The sequence below is a fragment of the Culex quinquefasciatus genome, chromosome 3 (genome assembly GCF_015732765.1).
Source record: "Culex quinquefasciatus strain JHB chromosome 3, VPISU_Cqui_1.0_pri_paternal, whole genome shotgun sequence".
In the NCBI taxonomy this organism is placed as follows: Eukaryota; Metazoa; Arthropoda; class Insecta; order Diptera; family Culicidae; genus Culex; species Culex quinquefasciatus.
Genome location: NC_051863.1, coordinates 66,537,297 through 66,564,427, shown reverse-complemented (window position 1 = coordinate 66,564,427; position 27,131 = coordinate 66,537,297). Strand labels below are relative to the sequence as shown.

The 27,131-nt window shown below is 37.8% G+C and overlaps 1 protein-coding gene across 5 annotated transcripts in view; it reads left to right on the top strand.

The window, feature by feature from the left end:
• The first annotated feature begins 492 nt into the window (after nucleotides 1-492).
• Nucleotides 493-27,131, top strand: part of LOC6032526 (calcium uptake protein 2, mitochondrial) — a 141,538-nt gene continuing 114,899 nt past the window's right edge. For 3 of the 5 annotated variants that reach the window (XM_038260360.1, XM_038260362.1, XM_038260361.1), the window contains exon 1: nucleotides 494-730. In XM_038260360.1, coding sequence (XP_038116288.1) covers nucleotides 521-730 — 210 coding nt within the window. In that variant the 5' untranslated portion in view covers nucleotides 494-520. Of the gene's footprint in view, nucleotides 731-27,131 lie in introns of all 5 variants that reach the window. The other 2 variants (XM_038260359.1, XM_038260358.1) reach the window with 1 other exon arrangement.

The following is a 27,131-nucleotide window of genomic DNA, read 5'->3' as shown; positions in this document are numbered from 1 at the left end:
CTCAGCACCACAAAAAAATGCTTATAAAATGTTTGTCAATTATCACATATTTTGGAAAGTATTTGCAAAACAAAACAATTGACAGGTGTGTTGTTTCAATAAAGAAGGATTGAGCTGAAATGTTCACTTGAACAATTTTTGAAAATATTTTGGAATGATTGCTTGGTAAGCTATTTCCATACCCAGAGTTTTTTTTTAATTTCCTATAAACATTTAAACAAAATTGTTTATGGGACCTTTTAAAACAAACTTTAGATAGGTTTTCGATAGAACTGCTCCACGCACCCAAACACGTGCTGTTAGTAAGTTACTGCTGGCAGCACTTCTCACCACGTGCTCTCTCTGAACCGGCGTAACTTCTCTCTCGCGCGCAATCTCCCACAATCAGTTAATCCTCTCGATTTACACAATTCTCTTTCTCTTTACTACTCTCGCTCTCCCAACTCCCAACACCCAGCGAAACGTCAAAATATTGTACAACAACAAAAACAACAGCTTGATTTTTAGTACCACAACAAAAATGGCGATGTACACAAATAAGTTGGCGCGGTGCTCGCGATTAGGGCCGAATTTCGGGACGGTAGTGCGCGGATTCAGTGCCGATTCCAGCCGGAAGTGGTTCCTGCATCCGTCCGTCAAGTACCTGTGCCTGATTGGGGGCAGTGTGGTGGCCCTGGCGTACGCCAAGCATCGCCATCAGCCGCGGGTGTACGCGCTGCAGCTTCGCAAGGTAGGTGACATTTGGCGATGACATTTCCGGCGGAATTGGGGCCGGATTGGGGCGACCTTTATCGAGAATTGGTTTATTGAGAGTCGGGCTACATGTTGCAAATAAATTTCGGCTCTGATTAGGCTTAATTGGTTAGAAATTCAATGTTTGTTTTATGTAAACAAACCATTTCAGGTAGTGACCATAAATGGAAATTAATGCAAAAATGTCTAAGATTCATTCAATCAGATCGGTATCAATGATGAACAGTAACGATTCAGCACTAGATCATGGTTTGAGCTATGAAATCCTTCGTTTTTCAGTCTAAAAAGTGAATAGCTTCCGATATCCCTTCATCGATGACATCATTCAATGATTAGTGTGAATCAGCGCTCTTCTGGGCTCGTTTTTAGAACTATACTGATAGAAGCCCGCTAATGAATGTTTTATGCCAAAAAGACGCTAATTTTATCCGAAAATGTCACGTTTTAGTTAAAAGTTGCTCCCAAAATTCGTATATCGATCCATGTTGAGGAATTTAATCGCTGCTCTATCGTTTAGTACGCCTGCATTTGGCTTGTACTAAAAACCATATGATTGTCAAAGCTCGCCCCGTACGATGTATGTCAAGGTCATACGATGTAAACAGAGCAGTTATCTAGTTAGTAAAGGTGAATGACCCCACTACCTGTAGACACCGGTCCGGTACGTAGAGCCTCGCCTCGAAACGTCAAACAGGAACAAAAGCTGCGAACCGAAGAATCACGTGACGTTTTGGAATTATGACAGTCTGGAACGGATGAATTACCCCATTATTGGTTTCCCGCACCGATAAAGTGGAAATTGTTGCAATCATTTGAAATTGGCAAGTATGCTACTAATTTTTTATTTGATATGGAGATTTACAAAAAAGTGAAAATTTGACCATTTACCGGGCAAATTTCACCGGATTTTTTTTCTGTTAGGCTGTTAAGCATGCCAAACTGAACTGAAAAACGCGTTGTATTTTTTCTGACATAGGACTATGTCTCTACTTACTATATTGGGGGGCCAGTTCAGAAATTCGATCCAAAGCGTCACTTTTAAGCGTTAAAAAAGGGGACATTTTGAACGCTTATATCTTTTTTCCCTGAGAATCAATCCAGACGGTTGGACCACCAATCGAAAGAGAAAGACTTCAGCTATCGTTTAACTATATAGATAGTTTGACTAAACATAACTAAAGCACTTAAAACATGCAATCAAAATGAGTAATTTTTCAGTACAAATCGGACAGATGACCAATCAGAGCGAGCATATGCATTCGAGGCCGCGCCCCTTTTGTGCCGTTCTCCGGCTGTGCCGCTATTTAACCAGAAAATTTCGCAAAAGCAAGTCACTTTGGAACGAGCACTCGAACTGTGCACGTCGGGCCGGCGCGGAGCAGCAGCAGCAGCCAATAGAAGAAGAGGACCAGCAACCAGAAGGAAGAACCACCAGCAGCAGAAGGAGGAAATTCGAGCGAAGCGGACCGGTGGAAGTAGCTATGATGCGGCGGTTCTCATGAAAAATGGCCAATTCGACAGTGGTGGAAAAAAACCTGGAGTGGCCGGTGCCCTCGAAGCAGGTTCCCCCGGAGCCCGAGGGAACATTTATAGAACCATACGAGTTGTGGCAATATAGGTATCAAAATTCATGGTTTTTGATACTGAACATGATAATGGTCATTTCGACAGTAGTGGCCACAACCTGGAGTGGCCGGTGCCCTCAAAGAAGGTTCCCCCGGGGCCTGGGGGGACATTTACAGAACCATACGAGTTGTTGCAATATGGGTATCAAAATTCATGGTTTTTGATACTGAACATGATAATGGCCATTTCGACAGTAGTGGCCACACCCTGGAGTGGCCGGTGATCTCAAAGCAGGTTCCTCCGAGGCCCGGAGGGCCTTTTACAGAACCATACGAGTTGTGGCAATATGGGTATCAAAATTCATGGTTTTTTGATACTGAACATGATAATGGCCATTTCGACAGTGGTGGCCAAAACCTGGAGTGGCCGCTGCCCTCAAAGAAGGTTCCCCCGGGGCCTGGGAGGACATTTATATAACCATACGAGTTGTGGCAATATGGGTATCAAAATTCATGGTTTTTGATACTGTACATGAAAATTGACATTTCGACAGTAGTGGCCACACCCTGGAGTGGCCGGTGATCTTAAAGCAGGTTCTCCCGGGGACCGGAGGGCCTTTTACAGAACCATACGAGTTTTGGCAATATGGATATCGAAATTCATGGTTTTTGATACTGAACATGAAAATGGCCATTTCGACAGTGTTTACAGAACCATAAGATTAGTGGCAATATGGGTATCAAAATTCATGGTTTTTGATACTGAACATAATAATGGCCATTTCGACAGTAGTGGCCTCAACCTGAAGTGGCCAGTGATCTCAAAGCAGGTTCCCCCGAGGCCCGGAGGGCCTTTTACAGAACCATACGAGTTTTGGCAATATGGGTATCAAAATTCATGGTTTTTGATACTGAACATAATAGTGGCCATTTCGACAGTAGTGGCCACAACCTGGAGTGGCCGGTGCCCTCAAAGAAGGTTCCCCCAGGGCCTGGGGGGACATTTACAGAACCATACGAGTTGTGGCAATATGGGTATCAAAATTCATGGTTTTTGATACTGAACATGATAATGGCCATTTCAACAGTAGTGGCCACAACCTGAAGTGGCCAGTGATCTTAAAGCAGGTTCCCCCGAGGCCCGGAGGGCCTTTTACAGAACCATACGAGTTTTGGCAATATGGGTATCAAAATTCATGGTTTTTGATACTGAACATGAAAATTGACATTTCGATCGTAGTGGCCCTAACCTGGAGTTGCCGGTACCCTCAAAGAAGGTTCACCTTGGGAGAACATTTATGACAATTTTGCCGACAAATCTATGAAACAAAATAAAATAATCTTATTCCAGATTTCACTAGCAATCCAAAAACTCATTCAAATTGTTTGGTCCTGTGTCTTTCGGTTATGTCTCTGACATACCATCTTGAACTTTTTTTGATTAAAAAATTGTTTTAAAAGCGTATTTAAAATTCTTGACAGCTGTAAGTCGTTCCAATTAAAGAATTCGGATTTGCTAATTCGAATGAAGTTCAATTCGAATTAGCGATTCCGTTTTGTATTACATTCAGGTCATTCTCCACCAACTTACATGAAAGCTGAAAAACCTGTTTTGGATTTCTGTGAAACTTTTCACGGTCCATAATATTTTTGCTGTACATAATCGCGAATCAGTGTTTCGTTTTCCGATATTTCGTGACCTTTCCACTTTCTGGATTTTTTCTAAAACATGTTTTTTTATTATCATTTCTAGCTCGAAATCGTGAAGAGACTTTTATTTTATTCAAAGGTCAAAAGATATGCAATTTTATGCGAAATTCAATGTACTTTTCGAATCTGCAATATCCTAGAATAGTGATTTTTGCCTTCCTCACCTCAATGAGGAATGGCTATAAAACCACTCGAAAAATGAACTTCTTCATTCGACCTTGAAGACCAACCTTCACTTATACGTATCGACTCAGAATCAAATTCTGAACAAATGTCTGTGCGTGTGTGTGTCTGTAAGTCCGTGCACTGACAAATATGCAAACCATTATCTCCGGACTGGCTGAACTGATTTGAACCGTTTTGGTCTCATTCGATCCATCTTGGGGTCCCACATGACCCTAGTTAATATTATGAAGTTAAGAAAAGAACTTTAAAAGTTATGCTAAAAAACGAACTTCGAAAGATTGTAAAAAGAGTGATTTTTGTGAGAATATCCTTCATGCTATATATTGTTAGAAAGGTATTTGAAAGTCCTTTCTAACGCGTTGAAGATTTGACAAACCCATCAAAAGCTATGAGCACTTAAGTGTTGTTTCTACACTTTTTTGAGGCCGGATCTCAAATATTTTGATCAAAAAGTTGCCCGGATCTATCATGCGGCCCATCGTTGGATATGTAATTAAAAGACCTTTCCAACAAACCCAAAAGACTGAAGATCTGACAACCCTATCAAAAGTTATAAGTACTTTAGTGTTTTTTATGCACTTTTTTGAGGCCGGAACTCCGATATTTTGCTAAAAAATAAGTGTTATTTATACACTTTTATGAGGCTGTGTAGTGTATTCAATTTACGAATGCGAGGAAGGCACCAACCACCTAAAGATGGTCTAAGTAATGTTTTTATGTAGAGTAAAAATTTTCATTTTAAATTACGTGTTTTTTGTAACTTTGCAAGGTTGCTTTTATCAAAGGGCTTGCATGTATTTTTCAAGAGTTAGAAAATTTTATGCAAATTTTTACTTGATTTTACGTCCAAAACAGGGCTGCGAATGAGCAAGCGAGCTAGAAACCGTGCTCGCTCATTCATGAGCATGAGGTCTTAACAGGTAGCTCGTGCTCGCTCATGCTCATCGCATGCGCTCGCGCTCAATGAGCGCTTATCAGCAAAGTAGGTAGATTTTTAGTACTATTGATGAATCTCGCTCAGGCCAATTGGATTGTCACTTTTGAAGCTCATTTCATATTCCTGAAATAATTTCATCACAAAAAGGGGCATGTACTCCTCTAATGTTGTCAGCTTAGCTCAGAGTTTGATAATTAAAAATGCTAATTTTGATTAAATTCCCGATCAACGAAAAATTGTTGACTTGCAATCAAGACACATTTGCTTCGAATTTCAGACACTCTTTTTAGCTTATTATTTTAACTTTCAAATTTAGACTAAGCTTTCAGTTGCCTCCAGCCTATAAATATTTTTTTTAATTCATCTATGCCGCAGATTTGACATTCATTATGCTACATTATTCACAAATAATTGATTGAACATGACGTAATGTATTACCAAGAAAACATTTTTGTGCTCCTTGAAGATACTTTTCAGCTTAATCAAATAGCTGACTTTTACGTGTTACTCTTTAACAACTTCATTTTTATGAATCGGATTATTTCTTCAGATAACGAAGATAATCCAAATCTGACACATAAACTCTGACTCCTAAACAAGCTTCAAAACAAAATTTATAAAAAAATATCTTCATCCTATATTATTGAGATAAGCAAATTCCAAGTCTCCATTAAAAAACAACCTCAAAAAAAAAAAATTATTGTATACCCGCCCCAGGTAAAAAAGACCGCTCATTTTGCTCAATGAGCATAAAATGAGCGCAAGCGCGAGCGGTGAGCAGGAGCAAACGTGAGCCAATTCTTATGCGAAATTTGTCGATCGGTAAAAAAAAATAATTCAAAAGTTCACAATTGAATTTTAGTTTAATTTAAAACAATTTTTAACTGTCTTAGGGCATAAAAAATACTTTTTTTTTTCATTTTTAAGGAATGGATTTAAATAAGTACTTAAAATATGATTCAACCGGTAAGACTCGTCACAAGATTTAAATTGCTAATGCATGTATTGAAATTGAAATTCTAAGCCAGTTTTCAAAGTTTGAACAATGAGGGGTGTTTTGAAGCATCATACCAGTCAAGTTGTTTTGGTGTCATTGTTTTTCCAAGTATTAGCAAATAATGTTTTTTGCGAAAGATCACTCTTTGCAGTACTATACGTCAAAATCTAGGGTTTTTTTTTTGAATGTGTCCTATACTGCCCATGTTTGCATAAATGTTCCATTTGCAAAAACATCAAGCTGAGAAAAACGCATTTGAAGTTTGTCCCACACATAGGGCTACGTGTTAAGTTTTCACGAAAAAAAAAATGGATTTCCTCCTCATTTCCAGAACAAAGTACTGGATATTATAGGCTTTTCTGAACACACGATTTTGAACAAAACTGCATCAATAACTCAAAAACGATGAAAATGCATATGGGACATTCATGCGATCAGGAGCAGTATTAACATATGAAAGGCAATAGCTTATAGGTCCTTTAAAAAAACTCTAGAAATATTTTTAAACCGGCCCAAACATGCTAAATATGATTATCAACACAGGAAAATGCATTTCAAAATGTTTTCAGTTGATTGAACTACTACTATGTTTTGAAGTGTGGGATGACATCAACTTTTAAAAATATTTTCAACGGCCTTACTTAGAAACTTGTTTACGATACTTTTTTACTTTTACTTTTACTTTTTTACTTTTGTTTTAAAAACAGTTAAAAGCAACCCGGGAGCATATTTACAGCTCCCATACAAACTGAGCGTACCTCTTTTTGTGGGCCCAGTGGGCCTAAGATGGCGGCCTTCGTTATTATCTGGCCAAACTTTTGAAAATGGCGAATAGATTAATAAATATAATTTTTGCCTTGTTTCGTTTTTAAACGACAAAATAAGCAGTCTGGAATCATTTTCTTAAAAAAAACTTGTTTAAAGATACGCCACGTTCAAATATTAGTCTAGAACAGATGAAGTGAGCGTGCCGCGAAAGCCGTCACGAAAAAAAAAGTTTTCCATGTAAATTTCGAGTTGCGTATTTAATGGGCGGACTCCTCACTGGCCATCTGTCGGTGAATACGCGCAACTCACGAAAACTGTCATCTTAGGGCCCGGCTGGTTAAAAGTAGTAACAAGGAAACTTCAGCCTGTCAATGTCAAAATGCCTGCCGTTGAAATTGCTGTACACAACTTTTTAAATAAATTATAAGAGTTCAACGTTCTCCAATCAGTTCAAAATCTTTCAAATTGCTATCCCATCATTCTGTGTATCAATTCCGCTTGAAGCGCGCGTGGAAGCCCACATTCTGCACTTGAAATCGAAATGGACCGATTCCCACCTATAAATTCGCCATCAAACAAAACGATTATGACCGGGCGGCGCTAAATTTCAAAATGCCAATGCCGAAAAATGCATAAAATATTTTGTTTCAGTTGTTGCAAGCCAAAGTGACAGCAAACTGCAGCTGCTCTTGATTGAGTTTTACGAGATTTTGTTCCTCGAAAATTGCTCATCATGAATAAAATTCGCATCATTCCATTAAGAAGTGTCACAACACCCTGTCATTGTGAAATTCTAACGTCGGGTGGATGACATTTTGGATGGCCACACTGCGAGACGGATTTAATGGTCGCTTTTCTACACTAAATTAAGCTATTCTGCATGCTTGTGGGAGATTCCAGGACTTGGTGATGCGATTTGAATTGAGTGGAATCGCCGTTTCTGGTAGTAAAATTCGTGGAATCCTAAAGTTTTAAAACCTGCTGTTTATTAGACCAAATGATGTCGCGCTTAAAGGCGCATTTTATGGCGAAACATATTAGATTTGTGTTTTACGATCAATTTTAAAATCACGCGGAACGTTTCAAAGATTGTTTGTGGAGTGTATAATGAAAAACACACCATCAAAGCCGCGTCCGTATTTTTTAAATTAAAATTTTATTCTTGTTCTGATTCTCTCGCCCCAACCACCATTCAAACCGCTACCCGGTTTCACAAATTAACAAATCAGAAAGAAAGAATTCCAAACAAGGATTTTCCTTTCGTTTCGACATCCGTTCCATTCAAGAACTCTACAAACTTGACAACATCATCATCACCAGCCCCCGATTGACTGGTTCTTCAGGATGCTGCTGGCGTGGCTGACTAAAAGGAGGCTGTCAAACATCTCACTTTGCTGGTGGCAGTCAGAGGTGGTGGCACTTGTACCCTTGTACTTGGTGGCAATCAGCGCGAAAACAAGCCCTGCCCTTTTGGCCGATCGACACCCCGCCGACCAACAGCAGTGGCATCGGGGCTTTCTGTCCCTGGGTTGGGATAAATTGAATGGGGTACAGGGTGTCTACTGATCCGAAATTTGTGCCATTGAGTAAAAACAATTTCAAATGGAATTAACTCGATCAAAGTATATGTCACGACAAAACGAGGACAACTCTTCAATTTTTTCAACAACCTATTTACCAGAGGCGACTCGTGCCCGAATGTAGTACCTGTTCAATGTTAATTTTTTTTTTATTCTTTATTATAGAGTTTTTCAGACGGAGGCTGGTTCAACTCTTTTGGATGATTTGACTTCGTGCTTGAAGTCGACTCGGTTACAATGTTGTTTTTAATAAATATTGATTATGATTCGTAGTAAATTTTTTAATCTTAATGTTAAAAAATGTGTTTGAAGCTTTTTTCTTTCCAATGGCTTTTATTTTTACGTTATATTATTTTTATACTATTTTAATTTTCTGTTTATGCAAATAATTAATTACACTTATGATAAAGACTTTTTTATCTCGTTAAAATGTATTTTTAAGACATAATCATTAGCATGGCGAATGTGGAAAAATAGAGAAATCGCTCTGCCATCCTTATCGAAATTCAAGGGAAGTTATTGAATATTGTACTAAATTCCAAAACTATTCATCAGGATGTTCAGAAAAAAAAAACATTTTCTTCACAAAGGAAAACTGTTTGTTGTGCTTTTTTAGGCCCAACTAATATTGAGCTAACTTGGTTACTTTTTAAAAATTAAATTGACATTTTACTTTAGGGACCATCCATAAACCACGTGGACACTTTTTTGGGAATCTTTTACCCCCCCCCCCCCTTCGTGGACAATTGTCCATACAAAAAAATCTTTTTTGTATGGATCGTGGACAATCGCCATACCCCCTAAAGTGTCCACGTGGTTTATGGATGGTCCCTTATACTTTTTAAAACCAGGTTGTATCGCTTTTGATCCTTGTCAAATTTTTAGAGAATTGAATTTACTCACTGTTATGTCCTCATGGTTTTGGAATTCAATTTCTGAATAAAAAGAAGGGCTTCTGATGTTAAAAACAAAACTATATTGACATGAATCCGAGATAATGAAAATATTTGTTTTTAGCATCAGTGAAAAACTGTTTTCAGAACAAATTCATGTTACAATATATGAATATATTATTCAACTAGAGTGAACCGGACCAACAGTCTGAATAAACACAGTCGTTTTTGGAGCATTTAATGGCATCAAATCTTAAACTTTTTAGGACTGCATCCGCTTTAAATACAACCATCCTGAAAATAAAATAACGATCATGGTTGAATCTACTGTCATAATTCTTCTCATGTGTCCCGAGTCTGGAAAAAAAAACACAGTACTTTTTTGTTTCAATTGTTTCAATTCAATCTATCAATCACACTTTCTAAACTTAACATTACATCACTTTCCAGTAAAGCAAGAAACCACTAGTAACCAAGAAGATCCAAGAGGTTCAACGCGCGCAGTTGAACATTCCAGTTTTAAAACAAGCCATCACCAGTCTGTGCATAACAGCCTGATGCCTAAAAGTGCGCCAAATATAGAGCCAATCTGTCATGCTCTCGCGTTCTCTCATTTATTCACGCTCTCAACGTGCTGTCAACGCGCTGGCTTGTTTACCTTTTGCAAGCAGCTCCCTGCAGAGCTAAGCGAGCTAAGTCAGCTGGGGCCTGGGGGTGGCATTTCGCTCTCTCCCAAAAATGCTGTCAGTTCACGCTCCCAGATTGAACCAGATTTACCAACACATCGATAATGCCGCTGCGTATGAATAGGAAGCTCTTTACATGTGTTGATTTTTTTCCGTATGGAGATTTTTTCCCCGACGTTCAGAGGGTCGGTGTGAACGCGACGAGCATTTGCGCGTGGCCTGCCGGCTGGCTCGCTTTAGGTGGGTTGTAAAGAGAGGTAAAGAGTAAAGGGTGGCGGGCCAATGCTTTTTTGGTGCATGCAGCGCTGCTGAACATAGGGCGTCGATTTTGTTAACGTATATTCAAACAAAAATTGTAATTGTATGTTGCTGGTTGAAAAAGCACCGCGGTACTTAAATAAAAAAATTATCCGCTTGAAATCGGCTACCTGTTCAATGAACAGTAGCCTGTCCCATTTTGAGGTCATGTCGAGGAATTTCAGGTGCTCACTTCTTAAATGGTAGATTATGATGTTAGGAACAATGTTTTCTTAGACAAGAAAAAATAATAAAATACTTTCTCGCACCCCCTAGTCGATTTACTGAAAAAAGTCACTTTTTTGAACAAATTTTCTAAAATCGCTTGGAATCAATACAAAAACTGTTTCGATCAGGTGTGTATTATCTTCAAACGATAGGTTTTTGTCCATAGATTAAGATGCACTATCAATATTGACGAAAATTTAAGTTTTGGACTCTCCAGGCGGATTTGTGTCGAAAAAATCGCATTTTTTCGAAACTTTTTCAGAAATGTTCATTTAATTCAGGGTAGCCTATTTTTCCCAGTGAAACCAATACGTGCAGCTTGTAGGAAATTTCATGGCGAACATTTTCTCTCTGAGAAAATGCAATTTCGACACTCCAGAGCCAAGATATTTGAGTTTTAGTGAGGAAAAAGTGCCAATTTTCAAAATTTCTCAGAATTCTGAAGCAAGGCCTACTAATTACACGATGTAGCAAGCACATGTCTCAAAGGTCAGGGTATGCTTTTATAGTAATTTTGGCCGCTGAATCCGAATCTGAAATCAAATTTCGTGCAAACAGTGATGTTTTGGAGCTACACCCTTTTGGAATGTTATTTGCGTGTTTAAGAGGCAGTTTTTGTAAATATTGCTCGGTTTGTTCTAGAGTCGTATCGAGGTGCTCCGATTTGGATGAAACTTTCAGCGTTTGTTTGTCTATACATGAGATAAACTCATGCCAAAAATGAGCCCTCTAAGAAAGGGAAGTGGGGTAAAACGGGCATTGAAGATTGAGGTCCAAAACACATAAAAATCTTAAAATTGCTCGTATTTAAGTAAAACTTCATCAATTTCAACTATCTTAGATGCATTTGAATGGTCTTTGAAGCACTTCAAAATGAGCCATAGACATCCAAGATTGGTTTAACTTTTCTCATAGCTTTTGCAAATTACTGTTAAAAATTGTTTTTAAACCTCAATATATTTTTGCAACAGCCTCCAACACCCATACTCTTTTAGTTCAAGTTAGGGAATTTCATGGACTATAAGCCTACGGTAATAACTTTTGGCCAATCGCAGTTTTTCTCATAGTTTTTCGATTTTTCTATAACAAACATTTTACAATGTTAGTTATTGTCCTGTTGTTTAGTCTCACTTTTGTCATATTCGAAATCCTCGGAAAATTCAAACTCCAAACTGGCATGAGTTCATCTCATGTATAGACAAACAAACGCTGAAAGTTTCATCCAAATCGGAGCACCTTGATACGACAACAAACCGAGCAATATTTACAAAAACTACCTCTTAAACACGCAAATAACATTCCAAAAGGGTGTAGCTCCAAAACATCACTGTTTGCACGAAATTTGATTTCAGATTCGGATTCAGCCAAAATTACTATAAAAAGCATACCCTGACCTTTGAGACATATGCTTGCTACATCGTGTAATTAGTAGGCCTTGCTTCAGAATTCTGAGAAATTTTGAAATTGGCACTTTTTCCTCACTAAAACTCAAATATCTCGGCTCTGGAGTGTCGAAATTGCATTTTCTCAGAGAGAAAATGTTCATGAAATTTCCTACAAGCTGCACGTATTGGTTTTACTGGGAAAAATAGGCTACCCTAAATTAAATGAACATTTCTGAAAAAGTTTCGAAAAAATGCGATTTTTTCGACACAAATCCGCCTGAGAGTCCAAAACTTAAATTTTCGTCCAATATTGATAGTGCATCTTAATCTATGGACAAAAACCTATCGTTTGAAGATAATACACACCTGATCGAAACAGTTTTTGTATTGATTCCAAGCGATTTTAGAAAATTTGTTCAAAAAAGTGACTTTTTTCAGTAAATCGACTAGGGGGTGCGAGAAAGTATTTTATTATTTTTTCTTGTCTAAGAAAACATTGTTCCTAACATCATAATCTACCATTTAAGAAGTGAGCACCTGAAATTCCTCGACATGACCTCAAAATGGGACAGGCTAATGAACAGGTTGAACAGGTGGACGAGTCGCCTCTGCTATTTACGAAAGAAGCTGGCCTTCACCTGCACAAAATCTTCCAACTCGTAACAGAATTCGTTTTTTCAACACTCTTCGTAACTTCGTCGCTTTTATAAAAGCACGTAAAGTGCTGAACAAATCGAGTTTTGCATCTCATTGTATTCACGATGTGTTTCGTAAAACAAATTAAGATCAAAAATCGTCAAGTCTGATATTTGATCTGAGGTTTCTTTTCTGAATATCTGATCATATAGATATAATTACTTCAATAAATCAGGGGTTTCAAAGGGTAAATTTTTTGGGTTTCCGGAATTTAAATTATAGTAATAATTATCAGAAAATTTCACGAATGTTCAATATTTTAACATTAAAAATCGAACCATTGCTGAGCTACCGGCATTTGAATATTAAACATTCAGATAACATAGGGGAAACATACCCTTTCTAATCAAACACCTATCTTCGTCATATGGGGAGTTTGATGCCCGATTAAAGCTCCAAAAATACTATTTAAGCTATAAACATACCAGCAACAGCACCGCCTCAAGTAAGCACGCAAATTTATGCAATTTACTGGCCAAAAAGATCAAATTTAATGCAGTTTTGATCATAATTTATATTTTGCGAGACTATTTCTTATCATTTTGAGATGAGAGGTTAACTGCTTAACGAAAGTCGCCATCAATATCTTTTCACTCGCGCTTTCGTTTTCAAAGCGCTTAAGATATGAAATTGCTTCCAACTACCGGCAACATGTTCGTTTGCACATTAGTTAATCACTCACTTGAACAATAATCCCGAAGCATGTAAATAATGCGCCAGCGCCACCAAAAAAACAAACGCGCCATGTCTTTTGACGACCCATTCCAATCGAAGGCTGAAGAAAATCGAGCGAGTAGCGAAGGCAAATAAAGAACAAAGGGTGTCCACCAACTCCACCAGCAGCGCCTGTTAGAGTGAGCCAGTGATGCCAGTAAATTTTCTCTATAAATACTACTTTCCGTGAGTGTTCGCAAAAAAATTCATCAATTTTGGCAGCACTAAGCCGACCCAAAAGAGCGCTGGAAGAAAAAGAACTAAGCTGAAAATAGGAAAATGGACGTTGCTCAATGCATTCTCGACTGATTACAATACATTTGGGAAATATTTTTTTAAATGCTTATAAAAGGAATAGAATATCTTTGAGTAAAAGTGAAAATAAACAGAAATGTTCACAAAAAGTTGCTTTACTTGTTGGCGTACCTGGTTATTATAAATTTCAAGGAACACTCCAGATTATCCAGCATCATTCTAACACGACCGCTTATTGGGCTTAAATTAGGTATTTTTCTACTACTTTTGCCTACTAATTCAATATTGATCTAATCATAAACTTTTTGAAAAAAAGATTGTTCGAAATATTCTGACCATTTCAAAAAAATGGGTCATTCTCCGCCAACTTACACAACAGTTGCCCCGATTCGATATTCGATTTAAATGAAACTATGCTCTTAGGAGTAATTTTGGTATGAAAAAAAAATGAAATCACGAGCCATGGTTTCAACATTTTAATGTTTAACGTGTTTTGTGCGTTGTACACCTGTCCAGTTGTTTTGCAATCATTAGTTTCCAAAATACAGTGGACTCTCTGGCTGTCGATCTTCTCGATATCAATATTGCTCCAGCTGTCAATAAAATTTTCAGTCCCTTCAAGAAGATTGCTTCGATTTTCCGTTCTATAATTTGATAACTCCCTCTCTCGACGGTCCCTTCAATATCGACATCGAGAGAGTCCACTGTACAGTGGACTCTCTCGTTGTCGATATTAAAGGAACCGTCGAGAGTGAGAGGTATCAAATTATTAAATGAAAAATCAAAGCATGCTACTTTTAGGGACTGAAAAATTTAGAGCTTAGAGTTAGAGTCCCACATTTTGTATGAGGTCCTGTAGAAATGTTATGCAAAGTTAACAAGTCCTAAACTGATCTGATTGTTTCAATAGTGTCTTCAAAAAGCCACAAAACTTGCGAAACTGGCTATTGAGTGGGACTCTAACTGTTATCTATTCAGAGTTATGACAATTTCCTTTAAAAAAAATCCAAGCAAACCATGTTCGCGTGTAGTGGAATCAGGCTATAAAATATTGTTGTAAGAAGTTTATTTACCTACAACGGTCTGGTCAAGGTCGAGGGATGGAATATTTGTTGCTGAGACAATCGTAATTTCACAAAACTAATTAAAACGATAAAAGGCAAAAGGCATATTTTGTAAAACTGTCGAGCAATTCCATGCCAAATAGGGAATCGATTGTACCCGACCCTCTCCGATTTCAATGAAACTTTGTAGACATGTTATCCTTCGCTTATATAAGCCATTTTTGTGTATATGGAGCCAGTTCCACTCCATTTGAGAAGCGTAAGTGTTTTAAATATTTTGTAATTCGGAATTTAAATATTTCTGTATTTCGAAGCCGTTGCATCGTATCTAAAAGTGGTCAAAGACAAACTTGTAGGAAATTTTACGGACTTTTCGATAAAAATACACTGAAAGAAAAAAACACCCAGATTTTTAAGTTTAAAGTCAAATGAGGGGAGCCCACGATTTTTTCGTTCGAAGATAGCCTAAGATGTTGACTCACGAAAATGCAGGATGGAGCAACTCACCTAAAAAAATACAAAAATCATTTACTGAAACTGTTTTTTTGAAAAGTGCTCTAAACGTCAAAATTTTCAAAACCGAATACGGGAATCGATTTTCCAGACAATTTTACAAAGTCTCCATATTGACCATTGTCCTAAATCCAATCCTTGTGAAGTTACAGCGGTTTTAAAAATAAAAATGTTGAAAAATAGGTTTTTGATGTTTTTGGCAATTTCTATATGACAGACTTGATTTTTCAGTCTCGTAAATATTTTTACCGGAAAGCTCGTCCAATTTCCTATAAGTTTGTCTTTGACCACATTTCAATTGGATGTATGGGCTTACAGATATAAGCTAATTTACTATCCAGGTTACTATACTACACTGAAAAATTATGATGTTTTCAATTATGAGCTATGTAATTAGCTTATATCTGCAAGCTCATACATCCAATTTAAATGTTGTCAAAGACAAACTTATGGGAAATTTGACGAGCTTTCCGGTAAAAATATTTACGAGACTGAAAAATTAAGTCTGTCATATAGAAATTGCCAAAAACCATCAAAAAACCTATTTTTTCAACATTATTATTTTTAAAACCGCTGTAACTTTACAAGGATTGGACTTAGGACAATGGTCAATATGGAGACTTTTATGTAAAATTGTCTAGAGAATCGATTCCCGTATTCGGTTTTTGAAAATTTTGACGTTTAGAGCACTTTAAAAAAAAAACAGTTTCAGTAAATGATTTTTGTATTTTTTTAGGTGATTTGCTCCATCCTGCATTTTTCGTGAGTCTTTTTGTAACATCTTAGGCTATCTTCACAAAAATTTTGAACGAAAAAAAATCGTGGGCTCCCCCTCAAATTTGACTTTTAAACTTAAAAATCAAAAAATCTCATAAAAGTTGGGTGTTTTTTCTTTCAGTGTATTTTTATCGAAAAGCCCGTCAAATTTCCTACAAGTTTGTCTTTGACCACTTTTGATACGATGCAACGGCTTCGAGATACAGAAATATTTAAATTCCGAATTACAAAAATATTTAAACACTTACGCCCTTCTCAAATGTCATTATCGTGTGGAACTGGCTCCATATACACAAAAATGGCTTATATAAGCGTAGGATAACATGTCTACAAAGTTTCATTGAAATCGGAGAGGGTCGAGAAAAAAGTACCTGAAAAATTCCTGTTTTGGGCTGGAATTGCTCTGTCTTAATTTTTTGAACAAAGTTCAACTATAATGATACAACGTTGCGAAAGGGGTTTAAACAATTATTCCTAATTTCATTAAAATTTTAATACATTTTGGTTAGGCACTCAAATTCGTAACCTGTATGCCATGAGTTCAAATTCCGTTTTAGGAAAAATTGTGCGCTAGGGGAAATATACCCATTTTCATCATACTAACCTTTTCTACCACTAATAATCACTTTCGCAGTTTATTGCTAATTGAACATAATTTTCAGATACACCAACTATGGAGAGTTATTTGCTCACTTTTATTTGGGCTAATTACAGTCACCCCTCATATTCGGAACAGTTTACAGATCGGCCAATGTTCAAAAAATCTTAGCAAATCGATAATTGAACTTAATAATTTGCTTTTACCTTCATTTGAATGCTTTTTTTGCGATCTTTCGAATGCTGTATCGAACAATTGCAAATTTCAACTTTTAAATAAAGTTTTTGAAGAAAAACTTTGACCCTTGAAATCCACAAATTCGGAACTTTTTTTTCTTACGGATGTAAACAAACTTTAGTTCCCTCCTTAAGTACATAATTTTTACAAAAATGATCTCACGCACTAAAACCAACGAAATTCAAGTTTTGTTATGTTTTATGAATGGTCTGATAACTTTTTTTTTAATTTTATCAGTTAAATTCAAGTTTTCCACAATTGTGGGAGGCACAATAACATCCCACAATTATGGGACAGGCAATTCGGAGCCAGTGTTTTGCTGCTCTGAATGAAATAGTCTTGAAATGAAGTTTTTTGTTCAAAAAGTACTTCTTTTAAGTGCGTAACAGAAGTGCGTAACAGAAAGAGCCAAACAGTTTTACGAAAACAATGGATTTAATAAATTGGCAAACTATATAAAATAAATTAGAGGTCGCAATTTGGCTTCACAGTGGAAAAATAGTGACCAACAGACAGACAGATTGAGGGAGAGAGAGAGTGGAGTGTTTGATTTTCTCCCCCTTTTCCCACCTTCCATGTTGAACAAGTTGATTAAACTATACATCTCTGTCGCATACATTTAGAATTGCCTTAATCCTAGAATCGTTACGGATTGCTAACTCTCTGATTTGCTTTCTTTTCGCTTTTTCTTTTACTAGTGAAATAGCAAGAGAATGTCCAAATAAAGGTCCTAAAAATAGTTGGGTGGATAGAAAAGCTACATTTGGTATGCTTTTGACAAATTATCACAAAAGTGTTCCGAATTTGTGGGTATTCCGAATATCTGGGATGACTGTATTACTTTGGAATAGTCAAAAACACTATATGGAAGCTGTCATTCATGAATCATGATCAAAGTAGGTTTTTTTTTTGATTTTTTTTTATCAAAGTAGGCCGATAATAGAAACGGGCCGAGAAACCAAAGAGTACCCTTCTCTCTGGAGAAACGATGTATCTCCCCAATCACTTCTGAATTAATACGGAAAGCCTTAATTTTTTCTGTCTTTACAGTTTTCTTCTGTAGGGAACTTTTTTTATAACTCATTTCCAAAAACATTTGATAAAAATTAAAAACGTTTGAAATTGTTTCAATAAGATGACATTTTCATCAACTGTCCTTAATTTTCAAAACATATACATAATGGGCAATTTAACAACAAAAAATAACCTTGAGGGCCAACTATGGCCCGCGGGCCATATTTGGTCGCCCTGCCCTAAAACTCAATCGTGGGCTTTTGAAAGTATTTTTTCGGAAAGTTCAGCAAATTTTGCATAAGAATAACCCTTTGGAGGTTAGTTGTGGCAAAATAATAGAAAATCAGAAACATTATGCGAGATATGTGCTTTACATTGAAAATATATAATAATAACAAAAATAACTCCTTATACTCTGTAACTGACGAGGGTTACTTGATCCAAGCGGGTCTTGCAGGTATATTATTCAGAAACTGTGAAATTAAAATTATATTCTTTTAATTTAACTGAAGACACAGCCTTAAAACGTACTCAGCAGCCATTTGAAAAAGAAAATTGCCTCCTGGTTTTTCGACCAATTTAGAATGGTGGTTTGCAGCGGTCTTATTTAAAAAATAATAAATATGTAATTTTAATCTATAAAACTTTAAAATGCATTTATCAGTCGAAATTTTTTGAAATTGCATGTTTTTTTCGTATTTTTTATTTTCCTAACAGTTTTGTTCAAAAAAGCTTCCAATCAATTGGTTCAAATTTAATTAAATCAAAATAGCCAAATAAATAGCAATAGGTATATTGCTATATATCTGTACACAGATATTATTCATAAGCTATTCATAGCAATTTTCAGGCCTTAACAAACATTGGAATCAGGTTATAAAATATTGTAGTAAGAAGTTTATTTACTACGGTCTGGTTAAGGTTGAGGAGTGATAATATAAAAAAATAACTATCAAATGGTCAAAAATTACATTCGTCATTGGAAAATAATGTGTATAACACTTTGCATCAGGTCTAGGAAGGACGTTGGGATGATCATTTTAGATCTTTACCCAATTGATTTCGGTAATTGCTGTATTTAAAACCAACCAGCCACCCTGTACCAGTGAGGAATCTCTCGCTCTCTGGCTCGCCGCAAAGGCAAAATAGTTTTGACAAGTGAAAAATCGAAACGATTACTCAAGCGGTTCGCCGAAAACGAGATTTTCCTTGTTTTTCCATTTCTGCTTCATGCCCTTCATTTCTTGGCTTGTTATCTGGCTTGACGAGTTGCTGAACTGCTGCTGCTGGTACTAACAGTTCATTGATGGTTGTGGTGGATTCCGTTGCACGCAGCTGGCCAAACATCATCGCGCGAAGATCCTTCAGCGACAGAAGAAGGGCCCAAAGCAGAAACGTCACAAGATTGATCTCTAGCTGTCAACCGTTTTAATTAGGTGGATTAGAAGGTAACGTGGGAGATTGACTGGGTGTGCGGTGCGTGGTTTGCGCAGGAATTTGTCACTTTGCCGGTTGAGTTCGGTTCGGGGGTTTTAAGGTTCAAGTCTGGGGGAGAGGACGCTGGGAAAATCCGAAGAAAAATGTGCGTTGATGTTATGTTACGCGCAGTCAAGTGTTAAATGGTAATGCATTCTATCCTCATGCCGAGTCTAGAACAGGTTGAAACGAATGACTGGATGTTCTGGTAAAAGATGCATTGTGAAATTTTTAAACCCTCTTCTTCATTGAATCACGTAATCCTTTCTTTGCATGCATTATTGATTTTATTATGCATTATCACCCGATATTTCATGTTTCTCTGCTGCATCACTTTTCATTGGGCGCGAAGAGTATCGAATCTGGCTGGGCACGACCCGATCGATCGAAGAGCCGCCTGAACACGAAATGCGTTGCTCTTCAGCACTGGATTAAGATAAGTCGGAACCTAACCTAACCTCCACCGTCTGAAACGCACAACAAAAGCCCCGACACTCTTTGGAGAGATACACGCACCCTCACCTGGCAGACCGGGTCTCCCACGGCCACGGCCAACAGGAGTCTGGGGGTCACTATCAATAGCTGTTCGACGGAGATGACCACTGCGGGTGCTGCCGTTCGAAGTTTCCATGTCGAAAGGCGAAAGATTCTTGAATTCCTTTGACTCCGACTCAAACTCAGTTAGTCCATTGTACCTTTCTTTGACGTGGAATTTCCTCACCAAGCTACCTTTGGACACGATAGCCACTGGCGGTCGGCATGCCCATAAAGACCCAGCATTGCCGGCAGCGATCTTCTCTTTCTCGAGGGGCAGGTGATTGTGGGTGCGCGCGCGGGACGTGTTCGATGGATTCGATCCGCTGCACGTATCGCCGGCGCATCACCGAGCTTCGGGGAATAAAAATCAATAAATAAATATTTGTTTTAATCTCTAAATACCTGATAGCCATAAATTTCCGTTCATCTGTTCGCTTTTAAAAAGCCATAAAGTTCTAACGAGAGCAAATGTGATGGCGCCCTCGAAGCGCTTCCCGCGGACGATCGGGCTTTCTTTCGGGAAATCCTGGTTCGTATAATGAAACAAACTGGTTCATTAAAATGTTATGACATCATGGGGTGTTGCATTCATAAACTTCTGGGATGCAGTCAGATTATTACCCCGGATCGTGTGAGAGTGTGTGCAATGATATGGTCTATAAATGTAGATTGGTGTTACTCACGGGATTACTTTTATTGGTTTATGGACTTTGGAGATTTGCCACGATTTGTTGCATTTTATGATTTTTGAAGTAGTTCATAATGCTGGTTAACATCAAGGGGATTCAAACAGGATTAGCGCTGTTAAAACTACGTTTGCACCTCGAACAATAGAATTCAAAAGTAGATTTTTCTTAAGTTTGAATACCAGTTTCATTATGTATACTTTTTCAAAACGTTTTAAAAATCAATACAAACTTTAAAAAGGCACAACTAAGGCTACAAACTGTACGGTTTTTTTGCCGGTCGGAATTGTGTAGGGAATGTTTCGAATAATACGGATTTGTACAGAATTTTATAATGGCAGTAGTAGGGTCCTAAATCCCTATGATTATGTTAGCATAAAACGAAAAAAAGCATTCCGGAGAACAATTGCTGACCACCACCACCATTAGGAAATCTTTGAAAAAAAAAAACGAAAAGATTGCAAAATTTCCTACCAATTTACTTAAAAGACATTGCTCAATGGGGCGAGGTGGCAATCTAGCGGAACAAAATTAATAGCACTCTAGGGTCTCCAGCAAAGGTTCTCAGAAAAATTAGGGCTACATTTTGTATACAAATTAGTTCCAATTTTGGTTGCAAAGGTGGCGCTGAAATCTAACTTTTTCCAGTGACCTCCTAGCGAGTTGGTGTCTTGGGCAAAGTTGTGGATCTCGTATATAAAGTATATTCACTGAACATGCTAAATTTCTCACAAATAACTTGTCTTATTAAATTTCAATTAAATATTATTTTCTATTGATAGACCAAATCTCTACGAAATCAGTCTTTTTTATTAATTTTTTTTTGTATTTTTTAATCCGGTTGAAACTTTTTTGGTGCCTTCGGTATGCCAGAATAAGCCATTTTGCATCATTAGTTTGTCTATGTAATTTGTCATACAAATTTGGCAGCTGTCCATACAAAAATGATATATATTCAAAAAACTGTATCTTTTGAAGCAATTTTTGGTGTCGTCTGCAACGTTGTATGTATGGATAAGGACAACGCTGAAAAAAAAATTATGATACACGGTAATTTATTTTGGTGATTTTTAATTTCACTTTTTGTCACTAAAGCTTGATTTGCAATATTTGGGAGCGGCCGTGGCTGACTGGTTACGGTGTTCGCTTTGTAAGCGAATGGTTCTGGGTTCGATGCCCATCTGCTCCCAACGAGAAAGATTAGAACACAGAAATTAGAAATGATAAGTACAAACGAAAAATCAAAGTCGCTCGAGGCAGGGTTCGAACCCCCGTCCTTTGGGTTGGTAGGCAAAAATGCTAACCACTAGGCCATGACGACTTGGTGAGCATGGATTGGAATTAGGAATACTGTTACAGAGAGCGAGTTGTGGCGCTATAACCACGGCAAATAGTGTCCAGGGCATTCGTGGAAATACAGTGTCCCATCCCAGAGGATCCCGGAGTACCAAACCTTCTTAGCATGGTGCTCCCAACGAATACAACCAAATCTCGGAGCGTATGGTGGTGTGTCCCCACGCTTCTTCCTCCCTGTCGATTCAGAATTGTGTTGTTGTTCGAACACTCAGTGCTCAAACTCAACCCAATTACGAGTCATCTCTGCGATACGGCTTTACGCAGTAGGCCTGGCCGCTTTAACGCTTGTGATGTTTCAATGCATTCCGATGCAATGGCGCACTACAAATGTTAATAAATGACAAGAAGAGTGCTAGGCGTCATCTAACCTAAGGCACTCTCCAGGATCCCTTCGAAAGATTGGCTGCGCTAGGGTCTGATTAGATTAGATTAGACTAAAGCTTGATTTGCAATATTTGCTGATATGTTTTAGGGGACAATGCCAACTTTTCAGAAATTTCCAAAACGAGTAAAAAATCTGACCGAGTTATGAAATTTGGAATCAATACTGAGGCCGTTGCAAATATTTTTCAAAGTTTATGTCGCCCCACCCCCCTTTCAAAATTTGTTCGAATAATCAGGGAGCAAAAAAATTTCCAGTTTCAAAATTTCAATGAAAATAGAAATTAAATCAACTGGAAACAATCGAAAACACATTTTTCTGCATTGATAATCATATTTATCATGTTTGGGCTGGATTACAATTGTTTTGAATTTTTATGAAATTCCAATGAACAGCATCCCAAAATTTTTTTTTTCGCAAAAAATAAAATTTTCGTCAATACTTAGATATTTTGGAAACTAATGATTGCAAAACAACTGGACAGGTGAATAGTGCATTTTAAAACACTTTTTTCATTCAAGAATAACATTTCAAAAGGGCCAAACATTCAATATTACGCCTTCATGAAATGTTAGTCTTGATTTAAACAAATTTAAAAAAAATGTTGTTTGAGGGAGACTCAAAAAACTTCGAATTTCCTGTTTCTTTTTCTTCAAGCGCGCTGTATCTCAGCAACCAGAGGTCCAATCTTCAACGCACAGTGTTCGGAATGGCAAAATTAAGTGGAATAAATTGATAACTCTTTTATTTGACGTCCTAGCCAAATGGTGTCTTCGGAAAAGTTGTTGTACTTGATAAGGGCTATCTTTTAATGTTATTGACATACAGGGTGACGACCTTCCAGGTTGTCAACCAAAAACTAACTTTCTTGGATGACGTTGTAGGGCTTTGGTGTCTTCGGCAAAGTTGTAGAGGAGAAAATTTCATGAAAGTTTGTCTCGAAGGCGCCAAATTTTTAGTTCTTTATCTACTCGAGATATACGCCATTTTGGCAAAAATGGTCCAAAAAGCACTTTTTCGATGATAACTCAAAATGTTAGCATTTTAGCGGCCTACTATGTTCTGAAGAGTTGTTCATGACATAAAGTCACGGCAAAATCGAAGACAGCAAAATGTTTTAAGCCTTTATTGAGGAATTATAACCATTTTTAAATAATTTTGAGCCTATTTTCAAAGTGGCGCATTTTGGCGCAAAACCGAACAATGCACCTGAAAGTACACACTTTCAAATTACATTTATAAATAAATTGATTAAAAAGCGTCAAATTTAAATTAAGATATCTAAAAATAGACACCGATAGACACGGAGATATTTTCAGGAAATATAGTTTAAAGTGGGTGGGTCTCGTGGCGCAGGGGTAGCGGCTTCGGCTGCCGATCCCGATGATGCTATGAGACGCGGGTTCGATTCCCGCCTTATCCACTGAGCTTCTATCGGATGGTGAAGTAAAACGTCGGTCCCGGTTTCTCCTGTCTCGTCAGAGGCGCTGGAGCAGAAATCCCACGTTAGAGGAAGGCCATGCCCCGGGGGGCGTAGTGCCAATAGTTTCGTTTCGTCAGTTTAAAGTGTATACTTTCAGGTGCATTGTTTGGTTTTGTGCTAAAATGCGCCATTTTGAAAACATAGCAACTTGAAAATAGGCTCAAAATTACATAAAAATGGTTATAACTCTTCAATAAAGTTTCAAAACATTTTGCTGTATTCGGCAAAGATGTGTAACTTTATGTCATTAACAACTCTTCAGAACATAGTAGGCTGCTAAAATGCTAACCAAAAAGTGCTTTTTTAGACCATTTTTGCAAAAAATGGCGTATATCTCGAGTAGATTAAGAGCTACAAATTTGGCGCTTTCTACAAACTTTCTTGAAATTTTCTCCTCTACAACTTTGCCCAAGACACCAGAGCCCTACAACGTCATTCAACAATGTTAGTTTTTGGTTGACACCCTGGAAGGTTGTCACCCTGTATGTCAATAACTTTAAAAGATAGCTCTTATCAAGTACAACAACTCTTTCGAAGACACCATTTTGGCTAGGACGTCAAATAAAAAAGTTATCAATTTATTCCACTTAATTTTGCCATTCCGAACACTGTGCAATGTCTCTTAGACAATTTTATTGCAAATTTTCTGATTATTTCAAAAAATATTTTTGAAGGTGGTCTATCATGGTCACTGTTTACAAAAATCGAAAAACTGCAAATATTTCGCTTAAATCAATCTTTTGATGCTACTTTTCCATTGCAAATTCAATTTTACATAAAAATATTAGGTATTTTTTTATATGAATTTTGACTTTTTCTAAAAAGCAAATTTTTGACCATACTTCTCTGCACATTAAAAAAAATCTGTGTAAAATCGCTTGCAAAAGCATGCACATCACCTTTGTGAGCAAAAGCATGTAATATTGTATGAGAAAACGTGTACACAAAAGCATGTATCGAAGAAAAAAATCAGATCTGCTCACCCCAAAAATAACATCAATCCGGCGAGAGTCATACTTACATTACCAAGTAATCAATGCCAATGTAACAGTAGGTTTTCCGTACGTCGTATACTGTGTTGACTGCATTCGATGTATGGGGAACCTACAGGTACATTGGTGAAAATCCAACCATAATCATAGCGGCGAGATAGCCGAGAGGGTTGGGGCGTGGACTTGGTAATCTGCATATGTCTCTCACCGGATTGATAATATTTTTGGGGTGAGCAGACCTGATTTTTTATCTTCGGTACATGCTTTTATGTTCCCCTTTTTCCCATACAATATTACATGCTTTTGCTCACAAAGGTGATGGGCATGCTTTTGCATGCGATTTTATACAGATTTTTTTTACTGTGTAGAGAAGTATGGTCAAAAATCTGCTTTGTATGATAATTAGTTTTTGTGAAAAAAAATTAAAAAAATATGGAAATATTTTTTCCATGTACCTATTTTTTCTCAATATTCCTCAGCAATACCTACAACATTGCCGAAGACACCAAATCGTTAAAAAAATTAAAAGTTACAGATTTTCGAATATTTACGTACCACTTTTGTATGGACAACTGCCAAAATTGTACCAATGACACAAAATTGCTTCTTTGGTCATAGGGAAGGGCCCACAAAGTTTGAACCAAATAAAAAAAAACAAATAAAATCCATTTCCGTTTTTCGTAGAGAATTTTTTGAGATTGTTTAATGATATTTTTTCTGTTTGCATTTTTCTTGTTTATTTGTAAAATGACTAAAATGAGTTTGGTTTGCTGATGCAGCGATATCATTGCCCGAAACTTCAGAGAATTCTTCCAAACATATCTTGTTTCTGTCTACTCTTACATCATTTGATATTCTTAACAAGTCTCAGATCCTTATCACCCAATTACGCACAAGTCATCGCATCAGCGCAAACGTTGCAGATTTCGCGTGCCTGCCATTCCGATTGCTCCTAGATACCACCTTTATCAGACGTTGACCTGCGTGGTTGAGTCACCGGACGCTTCCAGCAATTCCCATCCTACCCCAATCGCACACGCGACACACAGCCTAGATCTCATGCAACTATCACAGATTCGTACGCGATAAAGTCAGTCCAAAATGAAGCTGTCCAGCTGGGCGTAGATCCTTCGGGAGATAATCCTGGGGGGAACACGAAAGCATTTAGTTATTAATCTTGGGATACCGTTTTAAGCGGTAATAAACACCCTTGTTGGGCGTCGCACCGCGATCGTTCTGAAACAAACGCTGACAAGTGTGTGTGAGAAGGTGATTAAATTTAATGCCTTCTAATATTTTCTACAGCTTAGAACGTAGGCTTTGGAGGGGCTTGTTCGTGTTCTAAGGTGGGTTGCGCTACCAGATTTGTTGGCGATAGCAGTAGCACCTCTTGGTCATCGTTCTGGATTACGGTGGATTTCATGAATTGGGAATCGATAATTTGACGCCATTTATTTTGTTGATCTGGACTGAGTGGTCTAACAACTGTTGATTCCGATGTAACGCAGATCTCCAATTGATAACTGACGATCCTGTGAAATTGTTAATTCTCAACTCTACCATCTCTAACGCCGTATTTGATCTGAACTCCGCCAACGCATTAAAATCACATTCAATCCTATCCAGGCACCAACCCCAAGTCCAAACTCCCTCACCCTCCTAATAAAAGCAAAAGTTTGAGCCGGTCATTCGATTTCGTCTGCCTCGACTTCGAGGATGATAAATAAAAATAACCACCTCTCGAAATGATCCGTCGTGAAAGATCCACGCGACCCACTATCGATTTCAACCACTGCACGACCACGAGGCAAGATTTATGGGGCGACACCAGTCACTCTACTGGCCGTACACGGACCGCGCAGGGCCAGGTCACGTCCCGACATGACCCGCGCGCAAACGCACAATTGTGTAACCTGTCACGGGATAACCTTGAACCTTTTGGAGAAGGAGCAGCAAGATCTAGATCAGCGCGATGAAAAATGATTCATTTGCGCGTGCGCCCAGGTCATGGAGTCCCCCCCCCCCCTCAAGGGAAGATCCAGAAATTTCTTTGCATTCCAATGCACTTCGGATGCTCCAACCTAGGTACTGAGTTGAATGCATTTTCCCTTCTCCAACGCTATCGATTTAATCTAATTCGTGTTCGAACACGAATTCAAATCCATTTTATGTTCAATATTCAAAGTCACCGCCAGTTGAGGGGCATCCTTTCATTACGTGACGAACCAGTCCTAAACTGCTAACGCATTCCGGTAACGTAATGAATGAAGATCCGTTCCAACGGGAATTTCTCTCCTGAAATGTGTCAGCAGAGCACACTCCACCTGCGCGGTCCACGTGTGTTTATGGATCACCACAACGGACGG